Raw genomic sequence first — 15785 nt, 5'->3', positions numbered from 1 at the left:
AACCAAAAACAAATCAGTGTGTGTTGTACAGTTCACTTTTAGTCCAAAAGTATACCAAGTGATTACATACACACAATAATTCAGCTGGAAAACATAATCACTGAAATCAAGTGATATAGTTCTTTGTGGGATTGCAAGCTTGAAGATGTGCAGTCTTTTCTTGCATGTGTGAACCAGCTTTGTTCAAAGTTAATGAAATGCTGAGGACTTTTTTTTTTTTTTTTTTTTTAAAAAGAGTTTTGATGACATCAAGAAGCAATTTTGGAAAATTAAAACCCTTTATTATTAAGTTATGCTCAATCATCCATCATCTGGTGCAAAGAAAGAGGATACACTGTCATGATACGGCTGGTGACAGCACAGGCTGGTAGTGTAATTCAATCTAATGAGCAAGCTTAGGTACTTCTCAGCTATTGTAAGTGAAATGTGAGCACAGTGGATTTAAATTGCAGTGCTGCCTTCAAATACAGCTCATCAGTGTTAACGAGAGAGGAGAAAGTGCTCCAAACCTGACTGCCGTTAGTCTGCCAGGTGACCCGTGACATGTTCAAACAGCGCTAAGTTGCCTAATGGCTTCCAAAATATGATGATACAGTACTACATCTATAATTAGGACATTGGGTTTTGACACTTTTCAGTGTTTGTAGATTTTCCTAGTTGTTTGTCTGTTTAATGTACTTATTAGGAAGTGGTGGTCAGAGGGCTCAAAACAGCAATTGCTTCAATTTCAACCAGTCCGCCCTGGAGAAAGAGAGACCATTAGTACAGTGAGAATTATGGCTTTCAGTTTGGTTAAAAACCACAAAACAATAGATGGAAGTACTCACCCGGGGAAGCGCGGCGACCTGAAAGGCAGCTCTGGCTGGGAAGTTGGTGCTAAAGACTAGAGAAAGCAGCTGAGTTAAGCCACCAACACACTTAAATACACACACTTTAAATGACTCAGAAACATAGAATTGAATGAAACTGCAAATCAGTTAATGACTGATTATATCTTTAAATTGTCTTTATAGTGTTGACCCAGTCTGATTTAGTTTTACTGAAGCTGGACCTGCACTACGAAGCAAATTCAATATATCCAGAGTATCTTTCTGACACTGGCAATCAGGATAAGCGGTCACACAAAGCTGGTTTTCAACTGGCCAAGTTAACCCAGGGTTTCCTGATCTAGGAAAAACGCATTCTCACAAAAGAGGTGACCTCTGGCCAATCACATTGATTAGTGTACCAGCAGCTGATTTTACAAAGGAAGACTAAACCATAACATTAGAATAATATGAAGTGGTTACACCCATAATACAGAATGCAAAACAACAGCTGCTGCAGATAAAGCAGCAGTGTGAGAGGAAAAGCGCTGCACAGCAATTTAGAGTTAAACGCGCTGTGTGAACGTCTGTGTGCGCCTGGCAAAAATGCCAACTGTGGGAGTTAACAGATTTATTAATATCACAACTTCATCATTAAGACAGGAGAATCTGGTGTGTTAGAATCAAGTATTCCATTAAACTAATGTTAAAATTGGCACGAGACAGTTTCAGTTTTTATTCTTTCAGCTGCGGCGCCGATGGGGTTTAATGATCCGAGAGCAAATAAAGAATAAATACAAAAAGAGAATTCAAATGTAGGCTTAGTCTCCCTGCGATTGATATGGAGTCCACAAGTACAAATAGGTGTCCCGATTTATATATTAATGCTTATAGAACAATAATTTATTAACTGGTCAGTAGGCGTTGATTTCATGCCTATTGATCTCTAATCTGGAAGCGTGAGTTACCATGGCGATGTACCCTAGTAAGAACTGAACCACCTTTGTAGTACAGAAAAATCCAGGGTTCACCCCAAAGTTACCTGGATAAGATGAAATCCTGCTTCGTAGTACGGGCCTCTGCTCAGGCAACAGAATTTATGTCACTGTCATTCTTGTTGGTTCTTGTAATCACACCATAGCTCCACCCAACTTCAACCATAGCAAAAGCCTAATCAGCCAGAATGAAAACACCTGTGTTGCTTTTCTCCCTGTAGGCGCACCAATTGAATTAACTGGCATTTAGAAAAACTTCAGGTTATCATTTCTGCTAAACTACTTAAATAACAGTGAAATGGATATTGGGGCTTTGTGAATAGAGTTAAAGGGTTTTTTTGTAATCTATGGGACATCAGATGTGACGGTCTGTTGTCTGACATTTAGATTAAGATAAATCCTTTGGCGGCGGCAGCTCAGGTTTCACTCTGCTAAGTGACTCAGCAAATGCCAGCAGTCCCCGCGAGTGTTTGGACTCTGCCTGTGTGTTTCTCATCATTTCATAATTCATCTTGCTCTGGACCTCCCTTGGCATATTTAGAATATGAAGATGCAAATTCAAGGGTTGGCTGATTTATTGTAAAGGCATTTGGCGTGAATACATTACTAAAAAAAAAAGAACAAAGGGTGTATAAAATCTACCTATTAAGTCCAAGTGACATCTGGACTGTGCTGACACCCAGTGGCTAACTTTGTATTGCAAAACTAGAGTGACGAGGGCCATCATGAACATCAACAGAAAATTCCAAACACATGTTGATCCATATTGATAAATTATTCAATGACACTTACACTGCTTGTAGACATCATTGACGCTGGTGAAGTCGTTCATGTTGGCTAAGAGCACTGTGGTTTTGACAACTGCAGGAAGTGACAGAAAAACCCAAACCAAACAAAACAATGCATTAGTGAGTCCGCAGTTGAAAAGTTGAAAGCATTCTCCTGTTTATATGCAAAGAAAGGCAAGGCTCTCTCTCACCATTATCATAACCACACCCAGCGGCTTTAAGAATTTCACCCATATTCGCCAGAGCCTGAAGGAAAAATAAAGCCGTGTACATTATTGTGCAAAAGTAGCTCTCACTTTCTGATGGCTTTCAAATCCTTATTCATCCTGCAGCAAGGATGGGACGGATCGGTCCTAAATGAATCCTGCAGCACAATGACAATGAGCTCAGGAATTAAGCAAGAGGATCAGGATGACCAATGAGTCTTTCAAAACATAGAGCAGTAAGGCCAATGTTTGAAAAGAAAAGAAAGAAATCACCAGTTTTCTAAGGCACATACATAAATATTCTTGGCACTGTTTTTAAAAGGATCGTCAGTTTGCTTTTGGTGACTTTATATTTTTTCTTTCATTTTGTCAAAATGATTACATCTTCTATTAAATAATAAACTGAGTGTAGCATTTATTCATACTGTAGCAGCCTTGTAATGGCTCATTTATGAGAAATTTTAACTTAACCAAACTCAGCCTCATTACATGTATCTCAGCAGTAATCGATTAATTAGGAACATCTGATATCTTGATTGCTTTCCGGTGCCACTGTACGCTATGTTCAGGAATGGATGAATCAAGGATGACCGTGATTCCAGTGTCACCTGTCTGGTTTGAGCCTGAACACCACCTTCCACCAACTGTCCACTGGCAGGATCCATTCCCAGCTGTCCTGAAATATACATGGTTTGATCTACCACCACGGCTTGGCTGGGACACACACACACACACACACACACACACACACACACACACACACACAAAACAAGGGTTTATTTCTTTCAGAAGGGGTGTGAAATCTTATTGTCCTTTTCCTGGAGTTCAAAGAGAGTTACTGATAATGAACGAAAGGAGGTTAAAAAAAGTTGTATGTCTGCTTGACTATACATTCACTTGTTTTTCCTCCATCAACTAAGTGTATATATATTTTGCGATTTTAATATTCTGTTTTTAAAAAAGACATCCACATCTTTTTCTCACAATATAATATAGCGCATATTATATTGTAAGGAAAATATGTGGATGTCTTTTTTTTAAATTGCCAAAATTATTCATTCATTGGCCTTCAGCTATAACAACTTCAGCTATTCTGGAAAGGCTTTCCACAAGGTTTAGGAGTGTTTATTGGAATTTCTGACCATTCTTCCAGAAGCGCATCTGTGAGGTCAGACACTGATGTTGGATGAGAAGGCCTGGCTCACAGTCTCAGCTCTAATTCATCCCAAAGGTGTTCTGTTGGGTTGAGGTCAGGACTCTGTGCAAGCCAGTCAAGTTCTTCCACATTAAACTTGCTCATCCATGTCTTTATGTGCACTGGAGTGCCGTCATGTTGGAACAGGAAGGGGCCATCCCCATAGTGTTCCCACAAAGTTGTAATGAAATTGTCCAAAATGTCTTGGTATACTGAAACATTAAGAGCTCCTTTCACTGGAACTAAGAGGCCGAGCCCAACTACTGAAAAACAGCCCCACAGCATAATCTCCCCTCCACCAAACTTTACACTTGGCACAATGCAGTCAGACAAGTACCGTTGTCCTGGCAACCGCCAAACCCAGACTCATCCATCAGATTGTCAGATGGAGAAGCATGATTTGTCACTGCAGAGAACTTGTCTCCTAGAGTGGTGGTGTGTTTTACACCCCTGGATCCGACGCTTTGCATTGCGCTTGGTAAGGCTTGGATGCAGCTGCTCTGCCATGGAAACCCATTCCATGAAGCTCTCTACAGACTGTTCTTGATCTAATCTGAAGGCCACATGAAGTTTGGAGGTCTGTATCAACTGACTCTACAGAAAGTTGATGACCTCTGTGCACTATGCACCTCAGCACCTGCTGAACCCACTGTGATTTTACATGGCCTACCATTTCATAGCGGAGTTGCTGTCGTTCCCAATTGCTTCCACTTTGTTATAATAACACTAACAGCTGACTGTGGAATATTTAGTAATGAGGAAATTTCAGGACTGGAATTGTTGCACAGGTAGCATCCTATCATGGTACCACGCTGGAATTCACTGAGTTCCTAAGAGTGACCCATTCTTTCACAGATGTTTGTAGAAGGAGTGAGCATGCCTAGGTGCTTAGTTTATACACCTGAATTCAATGATTTGGATGGCTGAGTGAATACTTTTGGCAATACAAATAGTTTATTTTCTGGTGTAGAAGATGTTTCCACATTAGGAACATGCAAGATGCAAGTTCCCAAATTCCACCTGTGTAAGAAATCTTTTGGACAAAGCATGGTTACTTTTTAACACTTCTTTTACATGCAGATTAAGATCTTTTAACCCCGTGTATGAAAGATTAACAGGCTAAATGCAAACTACAGTAGCATACTCCTAGTATTAAAAAAAAAACACTGAACCCACAAACCTAGCACAGTTTGCTGTTGGTCTTAACAGTTCAACATTTCAGTGGTATCTAGAGTTTAAAGTGCAAAATCTAAAACTATGTGAACTTTGCTCCTAAAAGCAGGTCTCGGAGCATATGCCCCTGCCCCCCCAACATTACATTTTATGGACGAAACAGCGCACTCAGCTGCATAATGTCATTACGGAGAAAAAAAAAAGTCATGGTGCCAACAGTGATTGACATTCAGCGTTCTTAACGTGAAGTCTAAATGTAATGCAGATCGGTGCTGTGTGCCAGCTGTAACTTTCACTTCAGGGAAACGGTTCAGGTTCAGGGCTCGTCTCACCTGTACGGGCCGATAGCAGCCGGAGCTTTAGTTGTGCTGATAATCTTCCTGATTAGTGCAGCCATTTCTCTAGAAACCTCTCAGCTCAAGTGAATGAAAGTTGCACGCAGAAGGCTAATAATGAGCGCTGGATGACAGAGGGACGTCAGGGCTGCTTTACCGTAAAACACGTGTTAGATGCGCAAATATAGTCTCCGTTATATGTTTTAGTTCTAAAACTAGTCAAGTGACATATTTTACAATCCAAACTACAGTAAAATGTGGCATAATAAGATATAATCTCTAGAAAACGTACATCGGCTTTGATTGGATTTTTGGTTGTTGCGCCAATACTCTACATAGCCCATGAATACGTCATATCCGGAAGCAAACAAACCTAGCACCAGCATGAGGGAAACTCACATGGTAGCTAAGCTCAAAACTAGAGGATCCCTACAGCTGGAGCGGTGCTTTTGATATACATTATCACACTGGGGAATATTGAGGTAATCTTGCGGTACGTAATTTCGGTGTATTTTTGGTTTAGAAATGTTTTAGCTGCGTTTTTGTAAGGTAAAACAACTCCCCAACTTTACGCCAGTTAACGCCGCGGCTAGCAAGCTGGCTCTGCATGCAGCTGTTTAATGTGGCACCTGCTCGGTTAGCGGTGCCTCAAACGTGTCTTATTGTTTCTTACAGAAAATGTCTGCGGCTAAAGTAAAAATGCGAGAGAAGAAGATGAGAAATCAGCCTGCCAGTGTTCAGTATTCATCTTCTTCATCTAATGTGGAGAACAGCACACAGAAAGGAGGAGACCCCCCTGACACCGGTACTCTGCAGATTAGATATCAGACTGGAGGGAGGACCACCAAAAAATACTTTATTTTTTCAGTTTTTAGTTTACTCTAAGGCAAAACAAAGCACAAATATGTTTTTCATATTCTCCCACGTGTTAAACGGATTATTGTATAAAAATATTTTGCTACCAAAGGGGTCAAACTGACAGATAATGGACGCATCATAATTGACAGTGCAGAATCAAGCCAAGCCGAATAGCCAAGCTACTTGTAGCAGATTATCTGCTGCAATTACGTATCAAACACTGCTGGATTCTAACACACCAGATTCTCCTGTATATGATATATATATCTCATATCTGCTTGTGGTATGTGTATATTTCTGGTGCTGTGCTTCCTCAGTGCATCAAGATATTCATAATCTGTTTTTTGTTTTGAGGCATGTATAGGAATGCCATAGTCACGAATCAGAAGCATATATGATGAAATAGCCTGAATTCAGGTGTAGCACCTCCTATTCAACTTATTTTTTTTTCATTTGAGGTGTTCCACTTTATCAGCCAATTCAGCCATTTTTGCAGGAATACATTTTTATGCAAGAATTAATCTCACATGTAAGTCAGCTTAGAGAAAATGAAAAATATTGCTGTGCTTTGTTGTACCTCTGGTGAGGGTATCTCAGAACTTTGGGAGCCTTCCCCCTGGACTGTTTGACTTTGTTCTGGTTCTTTATTTTATTTTATGTGTCCTCCAAATTGCATTGCCTTCTTTTAATTTCCCTGTCTTCTCCTGTCACATTTTATTGATACAATGAAAATATATAATATAGTGAACATATTTTCCCTGCCAATTTAAAGGTTACTGTCCACAAGTTTATCATAAATGCCATGTGAAAGCAGAATAATAAGAGGATAACAATGTTGTATACCTTATTAAGTTGGCTGAGTTTACACACATTTGTGGAGGAATACCTCACGACTCACTCTCATTTTTCTTTGGCTCTGAAAGGACAAAAAGCTGATCCTGTCAAAGGTGGTACTTCGGATGAACGGCAGAAGAAAACTTTACACCAGCGTGGCTGGGTCCGTGGACGTCATAAAGATGGTGGAGGCTACGCCAAGGAGATGCCTAAATATATCACTGGTAAAATCTGAACATTTTCAGACTTTCTTTGCCAATATTAAGTTTAACTGTGGGCATAGAAAATCACAAGGTAAATGAATTATGAAGGTGCTCACGAACTTCAAATGCTGTGTCACAGTCCAGTGAATGATTTCCATCTTTACCATCCCTACCCAGCTGGAGCTTTTGCCAAAGCCAGGGCTTCAGAGGTGAGTGCCATGTTGAAAGCCGTCACCAAGACCACAAGCAGCAGCCATGTGTTTGAAGCTCTGCCCAAACACATGAGACGACGAGCCATGAGCCACAACACCAAGCGGCTCCCTCACAGACTAAGAGAGGTGGCCAACAGAATGGTAACTTCAGGATATGGTTCATATTTAGCACTTTGTCTCACCAAACACCTCAGTTCCCTTCTTCCATATATAAACTCCTCTGAGTACCTCAGACATTATCACTGACTTTTCTATAACCTTCTCCTGTCAGCGGGAGAAGAGCCTCCAGGCCGGCTCGAAGAAGAAGGAATTGGCAAAGAGCAAGAGCCGCAAGGCTCGACGGCGGCACGGAAACCTGCTGCTGGAGTTCAACCGCCGTCAGCGGAAGAACATTTGGCTGGAAACGCACATTTGGCACGCCAAGCGCTTCCACATGGTTAAAAAGTGGGGTTACTGCCTCGGGGACAGGCCCACATACAAATGCTATCGAGCTTGTTACAGAGCAATGAGCAGCCATTGCCTCCTACAGGTAAGCACACAAAATGTGTGAATAACTTGTATTTATTTTCTGTAGTTGCAGGAATATCTCTGCCTGGAAAATCGGCTTAACATCTCTGTTTATTTCTTCTCAGGATCTTTCTTATTACTGCTGCATAGAACTGCAGGGAGATGAAGACAAGCTTCTGGCTGCTCTTTCACAGCTGACCAGCAAGGAAGCAGGTAGAAACAAATAATTTAGCATTTAGCTCCAGCTCCTACTAAAGGGCATGTTTAAATAGTATAGTTACAAGCTTTGATTTGCTTTTCAGGTCCTACATTTGCTGCGGCATTGTGTCTGTCAGGGTGCAGACAGGGCAGTGTCATGGTGTACAGAGCAGGGCAGTACCCCTCACAACCCCTGGGGCCTGTCACCTTCCTGTGGAGACCCCGCACACAGGGCTCAGTGCACAGGCAGCTGTGGATCTGGGCTCATCCCACTCTTAAGAAGGTATATCTGGTTTTAGAGGTCTGCTTAGTTTTAAATGATTTTTATGGTTGATCTTTTGAATTTTACTGGATATGATTAAATTTAGAAACAACTTAAGCAAGACTGTTAAATCCATATTCTGTATTTTCCTTCCAGGATCTTCTCCCTGAATTACAAACTGTGTGTCAGTGTTGTGAGGCTGTATTACCTCTGGTGGAGAGTGCAGAGGAAAATCCCAGCCTGAAAGCAGAATCAGAGCCTGAAAACACACCTGAGGTCAAGCCAGTACTGGGAACCAAGAGAAAGCGTTGCTGTAAAGATGCCAGTAGACCTCCTGCAAAGAAGATCCTGGGCGATGGAACAAGATTGCCCTCCACCGCAGTTAGCTGGAGGTCCAGCTCAAATGGAATAGTTATAAAGTTCGTGTCATTTCAGGAGTCATTTCAGGGACAAGTTGAAACATTATTGGTTAATTCACTTTTTTTTTTTTTGTTTTTTTTTGGGGGGGGGCGGTGCAGTGATCTCACAATGGAGATTGTACGCTATCGGCTGATTGGCCCGCAGTCCCATTCTGTGCTGGCAGACACTTTGGAAGCCGCTACAGGCTGTGATGTAAGGATTGCAGTGTGTTATTAACTTGAGCAGCCTCCGAAAGGAATTTTCATTTCCTACTGAATAATTGAATTTGTTTCTTTTTTTTTTTTTTAAGGAAGTGGATAAAGCCCAGACTTGCTCCCTCTGGTGGCCTCAGTACTGCTCAGATGAGAGCAAGATGAATCTGCATCAGCAACAAGCCGATATCTTTGATATACTAAAAGGTTTATTTTTCTTTTCATCTATATATATTTTTTCTTCTTTATTTCTTATTTTGCTAGTTGATTGTGTGTCCATGCTTTTCTGCCTAACCACAACTATGTTGTTCATCCAGGCATCTATTCGACCGCTGAGCTCCCCTCAGGCACAGTGCTGGGTCTGACTGTGGATGACCCAAGGCTCACATTACCAAGAAAGAGAGTTAACGCTTTGCCTTGTGTAAAGCAGGCACAAGGTAAAATCTGATCTACCAGATGACAGTGGAGGAGGGGGGGAGCTGTTTTAAAGTCGAGTACTTGTACAACACTAATGTTGGTTCTCTCATGTCGGTCATGAAAGGCCACTAAACAAGACATAGCTATATCCCAGCAAGGAATCAGTCTGTTTCTGGTCCTGAGGTTGGTTCAGTGAGTACACATCTGGTTCTGTGCTCTGGGGAGCCTCTGCCTCGCCATGCAGATGTTCCAGGTTCGAATCCTGGCAGAACCCTGTACTCCAAACACACCCTCAGTGATTGGCAACAGCTGATTTATGAGAAGATACTTGAAAGATAAGGTCAGTTTTCAATAGGGCCCTTTATTGATTTAAATCAGGTCCATCATGTTCACGAGCCATTCTGATTACGTTTTATTTTACAACATGAGGCCATCCTGACTACAATAAAAAATGTCTCTGGTCATCTTAGCATAATTGTAGTACATGATATCCAACATCTCTTATATCAGACTGCCCAGAAAGAGAAGTTTTATCATCAGGCATATCTCAGACACACAGACTATTTTAGTGACTGGATTTTTTTTGTGAAATGCTACAGGTAACCCTTAGGAGTAATGAAACCTGACTAAAAAACAAACACAGGATATGAAAAAACTGGAATGTTCTGCAATAAAAATAGAACTGCTGGGCTTAATACTTTTATACCTTCATGTTTTCCCTCAGCTTTAATGGCTTTGCTACATCATGAGCCTGTAATAGTGTAAATTTGAACATTTTTATTGCTCATGTGGGTGAAGTTCTAACAAACAGGTTTGCTGTGTTATTTGCTTAATATCGCTTTAGTAATATTTTTGCTTAGTGATCCGATTTTAAACCAGGATGAGGCAGATTAATTATAGTAAATGTATATTTGTTGTGCTCTTGTTAGACTTTTACCTTCAGTGCTGCAGGAATAAATCAGGTTTAAATCTTCATACTTGACTTTGACTATACACGAGAGAGTGTAAGAAGAAAGATTTGCAGTTTGATTTTCCTGTACTAGATGGATATTTTGCTGCTTTGGTAAATTGGGAATCGCAGTGGCATAACTTGGATGATTGATCACTCTATGATCATCACCGATCAGCTACAACATTAAAACGACCTGCCCTGCTGTTGCCATGGTGGTTGTGCTAGTCTGCACTAGTGTTTATGTGGGTGGTATATGTTAAAATAACATCCACATAAATTCCAAGACCCGATGTTTCCCAGCCGAACACTGCATTGCAATGTGTTGCAACTTCAACTCTGCCGTTTGAATTTTATTTTTTTTTGGTAAATTAGTGTAACGTTTATATAAGACATACAAACATGACTTTGGCTTCATTGATGAAAACTATGCAGATGACACAACCAAGAGACAGCGTGTTTTTATTTTCAGATGGGATAGATCCTTTCTTATCCAAATGATAGATTATAAATCAGAGGTAGAGGACTTTGTGTCTCTCCTGACACTAGCAATGCTGGTTATATAGGGCTGTGCCATGTATGTGTTTCTTGCAGAGGTGGACGAGGAGAAGAGGAGGGAGCTGATGTTGCGAGGAGTGCCAGAGCGCTGCTGTCAGAGTTCCATTTGGGAACAGTCTGTCCGTGACAATGTCACTGATAACAAGATATCTGAGCAGGTAGCTTATTTTCTCACCATTAGAAATGTTCAGTAATAATAATTATACTAGTGCTTAGTATGCAACTCCATTATTTCTTTGTGTTTATTTCTTGTGTGTTAGCCTATGCATTCCTGAAAGCCTGCATGTGGCTCTTACTTGTAACATTTTCTGTTACCACCTGTAGGAGTTGAACCGTATGAGGAGTGAGGTGCTGGTGCCAGGCTCCAGGCTGAGCCCCACTCCCCTGCAGGGCCGAGTCCCCATTCTTCTTGTTCATCAACCTGGCAAGCAGGTGGGACATGAGATGAGCTCCTGGGGTGCTGGATGGGATCTGCTGCTCCCTAAAGGCTGGGGGATGGCCTTCTGGATCCCACTGGTAATACGTTCATTCATTTACTGTGCTGTTGGGGTGACGTGGTGTGAATTCTGGTGCAGGTAAAAACTGGACTGAGATGACTTTAAACAGTGGATTTTAGTGTACTTCCAAGTGGGCTGTAGTTGAGTTTGTTTCAGATTTTAACAGCAGGTATATGATAAAATTCTAAAGCTATACAACTCAACAATAAATCTGCTGGTTGTCAGTTGTTCATTATTATTAGCCTGGATATTAAAAACACTACATATTTCAGACATTTGGTAACTTTTTTTTTTTTTGTTGGTTTGAAGAAGAAAAATGCAACAATGTATAATCTTTTTCTGTTATAAATCAAATAGCAAGAGCTGCAACTAGTCATCAAGTAACTCGATTATATAAAAAAAAAAAAATTCTTGATGTTGATGTTTTGTTTAATCCGTGATGCTGTAGCGCTCAGTTGTCACCACGTAAGTAGCTTAACGTGGAGATAGAGTCTGTCTACACACACGTGGAGAAGAGCAAAAAGGCGGAGATGTTATTGAGAAGGTGAGCTCAGGTGAAACGAAGAAAACCTTTTCCTAGCAACCAAAGCAGCAGCGCTTGTTCCTCTAATTGCCAGAAAAACCTTTACTTGGAAAAAGCTGGCAGGAGTCCTTCATCAGACCACCTGATCAACAAGCTCCAACATGAAAAAAGTGAAGTTTATAGCTGCTCCCATCCACCGCTGTTTGTTTTACACAGCCAAAAATCTACAGCAAAGCTACAGAAGTTAACATGAAATATGCAGATGAACTGATAACTTTTGATATTAGAGATTCTTAGGCTTTCACTTTATATTTTCAATAAGATGAGGAAGTAAAGAATGGCTGTTGGTGTGAGATGGTTTTATTATTTTGTTGCACACTTTGTGACCATGCCAGTTCTTTTTTTTTCTTTTTTGTTTGGACAAGTCACATAAAAACTCATCTCTTCTCTACCTTGTTTCTCCCTCCTCCAGGTGTACAGAGGGGTTCGCATAGGTGGACTCAGTATGAGTCTGAAACACTCTCAAAATAAAGCAGCGCCTCACTTTCCCCATGATTATCCAGACTGCCCTGCGGGCATGCGTTTTCAGGAGGAGCAGGAGGCCGCACTGCTGGACAAGTTCAAAAGGTCAGCTGGACACTGAGCAGGGAGGGAAGAAAAATATTAATGCTGTGTGTGATTAATTTTTATCATAAACATGGTAAGGTCTGTTTTCAGTGGGGACGTTTTGTCCTGCCAATGCTCTTGTGTATCTTGTAATATTCTGGCATGCTAATGTCAGCCTGCAGACACAAAACAGAATCCTAGGAACTTGCCCAGAATTTAAAAGTATGTTATATGTGTTGGATGTGTTTCTCCAATTTGTTTTAATTAACCACTGGCAGCCTTGAAAGCAATCTTTTCAACTGTGATGGTAAAATGTTTTCTGTTACATAAACATTAGCGAAGGTGATAATGAGCCTTTATTGGAACTAAAAACTCTTTGCCGTAGTCTGTTTGCACAGTCATAAACAGGGAAAAGATAATATTGATAATCCGCAGCCTTGGTAAGTGGTGAGCTCGGCAGTAGATTAGAGGTTTTGATAAAAGGAAGCACTCCAAAGCTGTGACCCCAGTTAATTTTCATAATGGAGATCTCTCTCCATCTGAGTGAGATCCTAATAAAGTTGCTTGTCCCCTTCTATCCACCGCTCAGCACTTGTGGTGTCTTGCACAAATTGGCAGGGTTGCCCAACAGTTTGACAAGGGTTCACCCTTTGAACCTTTTCTGCAGGCATCCGCCCGCCAAGAGGACCAATTACATTAAGCATGGCTGTGTGGCTCCTTTCCGTTGCCCTTGGCAACAACTGGCAGAGGAGTGGGAGATCATCATGCGGGAAGGAGGCAGCCAGGCACGAACCACAGCACAGGCTGACACCGTGATTGAGGAGATTGATGCGATTGAGTCACAACAGGCGATCGCCGTAACAAAGCCTCTGAGCCGCTTTACTGTACTGAGGTAAATGCTTTAAATGTTTGAAGGGGTTCTGTTTTCTTATTGTGAAAATAAACTTTTTATCAGTATTGACGTGTGCACAAACATACACCCACTGCAGAGGTAGTTCAAGGTCCCTTTATCCCACACATCTAAATCACACTTCTAACAGTATTAATGCAGCAGACTTTTTTTAGGAACCCCTTGAGAATAATATGCACTGTTTTTGGGAGGCCATGAGCTCCAATCATTGCTTTCCTTTTTTATTAAGAGGCACAAGGACTTCTTTTGACAGGTTTGATGCATGCTGCTTCTCCAGTCTTACCTCCCTTTCATCATAACGTCCCCAATGAGAATACTCAAAGTACATCCAGTCTTAAATTGCTGCAATACATCACTGTTATTAGTAGAGGGGAAGAGTAACATCTATCCTCATAAAACCATCACATAAGCTTTGAGTAATGACTGACTTTATGAGAAAAAAATTGGATTGATTTTCACCATCCGTTGGCTGCCTTTTGTTTTCAACATTAGGAATTAAAAAATGTTCTCCAACAAAATTTTATGTCTCTGAGGGCAGCTAATGAGGCCAATGAAAATGCAACTTTTCCTTTTAGCATTAATCACCTGATTTAAATGGGTTACTTTTTTTTTTTGCTTCCTAGGAGCAAAAAGGCTCTCAGGCTGCTTTCTGCTTGGTGCAGACCCACAACATCCAAAGGTCAGAGGCCGTGCCGCATCGGTGAGGTGCCACCCATCAGCTGCTCAGCTGTGACATCGTTGCTGTCAGCACATGGGATGAGTCTAGTGTGGGTGCGTGTGTCGCTGCTGTCAAAGGGCAAACCGGAGTGCCACGCCATGTTGTGTGTGCCAACTGCAGAGGACCTAAAGGCGCTGGGAAAAGAGCAAGGAATTGGTGGTCCTCAGGAGCCACCACAGAGAGACCACTTTAAAAGCAGAATTAAACGCAGAAAGAGGGACTCTAAGAAGGCTGCCACATCCTCTGTAACTCCTGATAAGCCTGATGGCAAAGGGTCAGGCCTTCCCTTTGCTTCTGACTCAGACACCAACACAGCCAAAGACCCTAAATCCTTCAAAGAGTCTTCCTCAGATCTCATCTTAGGGCTGTGGCCGGATCCTCTGCCAAGTGTCACCTCTCACTGCTCCCGGGTGACTGTAGGCTGGGTCACTCAGGGTGACTTCTCCATGTCCGCAGGCTGCGGGGAGGCTCTTGGGTTCGTGAGTGTTGCCGGCCTTCTTAATACCCTCCTCAATCAGACAAGTGAACACAGAGGAAAGCTGCTGCTTCGCAACCCCACCTCTCTGCACTACCGCTTTGCTAAGATCAACATAGAGGTCTGATTGGCACATCTGAATCTATGCAGGACTCCCAGACAGTGTTCAATTCTAACTTAATGGGGTAACGAGTGATTTGATGGAAGCTGTGTGCCTTGACTAATGATTTATTGACTTGCGTTGTATGACTACAAGCAGCCTAGTGACTTTTTTTTTGTTGAGACATCTTTAATGTTTTAATTGAACAGAACAGCTTTTGTTTCATTATTAGTCTCATTGTGAAACGGATGCTCTACAGAGGGATCGGTTTAAAGCTGTAAATGAGAGCCTTGGTTTTGGTAAGAAAGATTAAACTTTTCTTAATTTGGGTTTCCCAAAGGAATTCATGTCTGACTTGTGATGCTGAGAGTATTTATGTTCATGACTTTCTGTTTAAAAGTCTGTTTGGAACTTCCGCTGCATCGAAGAGGGTATGTGTGGGCATTTCCTAATAAAGCAGCTATACTACACTGAACCACAGCCTGCAATCAACCTTGTGCTGCGGCTCTGACAAGAAAGCGCCCTTAACAACCGATACTTTCACATGCATTCTTTTTATAGTTACACACTGGCAGGAACAGTGGTTTGCTGTGCATCCCATAATATGTAGGCGGTAGATAAGGGTTTAGTTGCTTGGCAACACTAAAGTTTGGTAGCAGTTAAGTTGAGCATGTAGCGTGAGGTTTATCTGAGGTGAAGATGGCCGACGCATTGCTGCTTTTAGGACGAGTTATCTTGGAAACAGATTTTCAGAGCGACAGCGTGAGCAGCGTTATTGTGACAGAAGACGACGGCTACTGAAGCACTGCTTTTTCATGTCAGATCAACGTGACGCAAACTGCCCGGACC

The 15785-nt window shown here is 41.6% G+C and overlaps 2 protein-coding genes across 5 annotated transcripts in view; one reads left to right on the top strand and one right to left on the bottom strand.

The window, feature by feature from the left end:
* Positions 1-264: 264 nt before the first annotated feature.
* LOC115794140 (2-iminobutanoate/2-iminopropanoate deaminase) lies at positions 265-5652 on the bottom strand. Its single transcript, XM_030749456.1, has 6 exons — positions 5496-5652; positions 3404-3509; positions 2781-2835; positions 2594-2662; positions 828-883; positions 265-741 (listed from the first exon to the last, which is right to left on the bottom strand). The coding sequence occupies exons 1-6, from the start codon at positions 5558-5560 to the stop codon at positions 682-684; spliced, it is 411 nt and encodes a 136-aa protein (XP_030605316.1). The 5' UTR covers positions 5561-5652; the 3' UTR covers positions 265-681.
* A 203-nt stretch (positions 5653-5855) lies between these two features.
* Positions 5856-15785, top strand: part of pop1 (POP1 homolog, ribonuclease P/MRP subunit) — a 13381-nt gene continuing 3451 nt past the window's right edge. The window contains exons 1-16 of one of the 4 annotated variants that reach the window (XM_030750107.1): positions 5856-5980; positions 6174-6303; positions 7280-7414; positions 7571-7746; positions 7877-8134; positions 8238-8325; positions 8415-8593; positions 8729-8991; positions 9091-9184; positions 9282-9390; positions 9501-9620; positions 11144-11265; positions 11432-11623; positions 12600-12754; positions 13401-13625; positions 14267-15416. In XM_030750107.1, the coding sequence (XP_030605967.1) occupies positions 6177-6303; positions 7280-7414; positions 7571-7746; positions 7877-8134; positions 8238-8325; positions 8415-8593; positions 8729-8991; positions 9091-9184; positions 9282-9390; positions 9501-9620; positions 11144-11265; positions 11432-11623; positions 12600-12754; positions 13401-13625; positions 14267-14963 (2940 nt within the window). In that variant the 5' untranslated portion in view covers positions 5856-5980; positions 6174-6176 and the 3' untranslated portion in view covers positions 14964-15416. Of the gene's footprint in view, positions 5992-6173; positions 6304-7279; positions 7415-7570; positions 7747-7876; positions 8135-8237; positions 8326-8414; positions 8594-8728; positions 8992-9090; positions 9185-9281; positions 9391-9500; positions 9621-11143; positions 11266-11431; positions 11624-12599; positions 12755-13400; positions 13626-14266; positions 15417-15785 lie in introns of those variants that run through there. The other 3 variants (XR_004021179.1, XM_030750108.1, XM_030750106.1) reach the window with 3 other exon arrangements.

Source organism: Archocentrus centrarchus, chromosome 16 (genome assembly GCF_007364275.1).
Source record: "Archocentrus centrarchus isolate MPI-CPG fArcCen1 chromosome 16, fArcCen1, whole genome shotgun sequence".
NCBI classification, from domain to species: Eukaryota; Metazoa; Chordata; class Actinopteri; order Cichliformes; family Cichlidae; genus Archocentrus; species Archocentrus centrarchus.
Note: the sequence above shows the minus strand (reverse complement) of the source record. Positions and strands in the feature narration are given on the sequence as shown.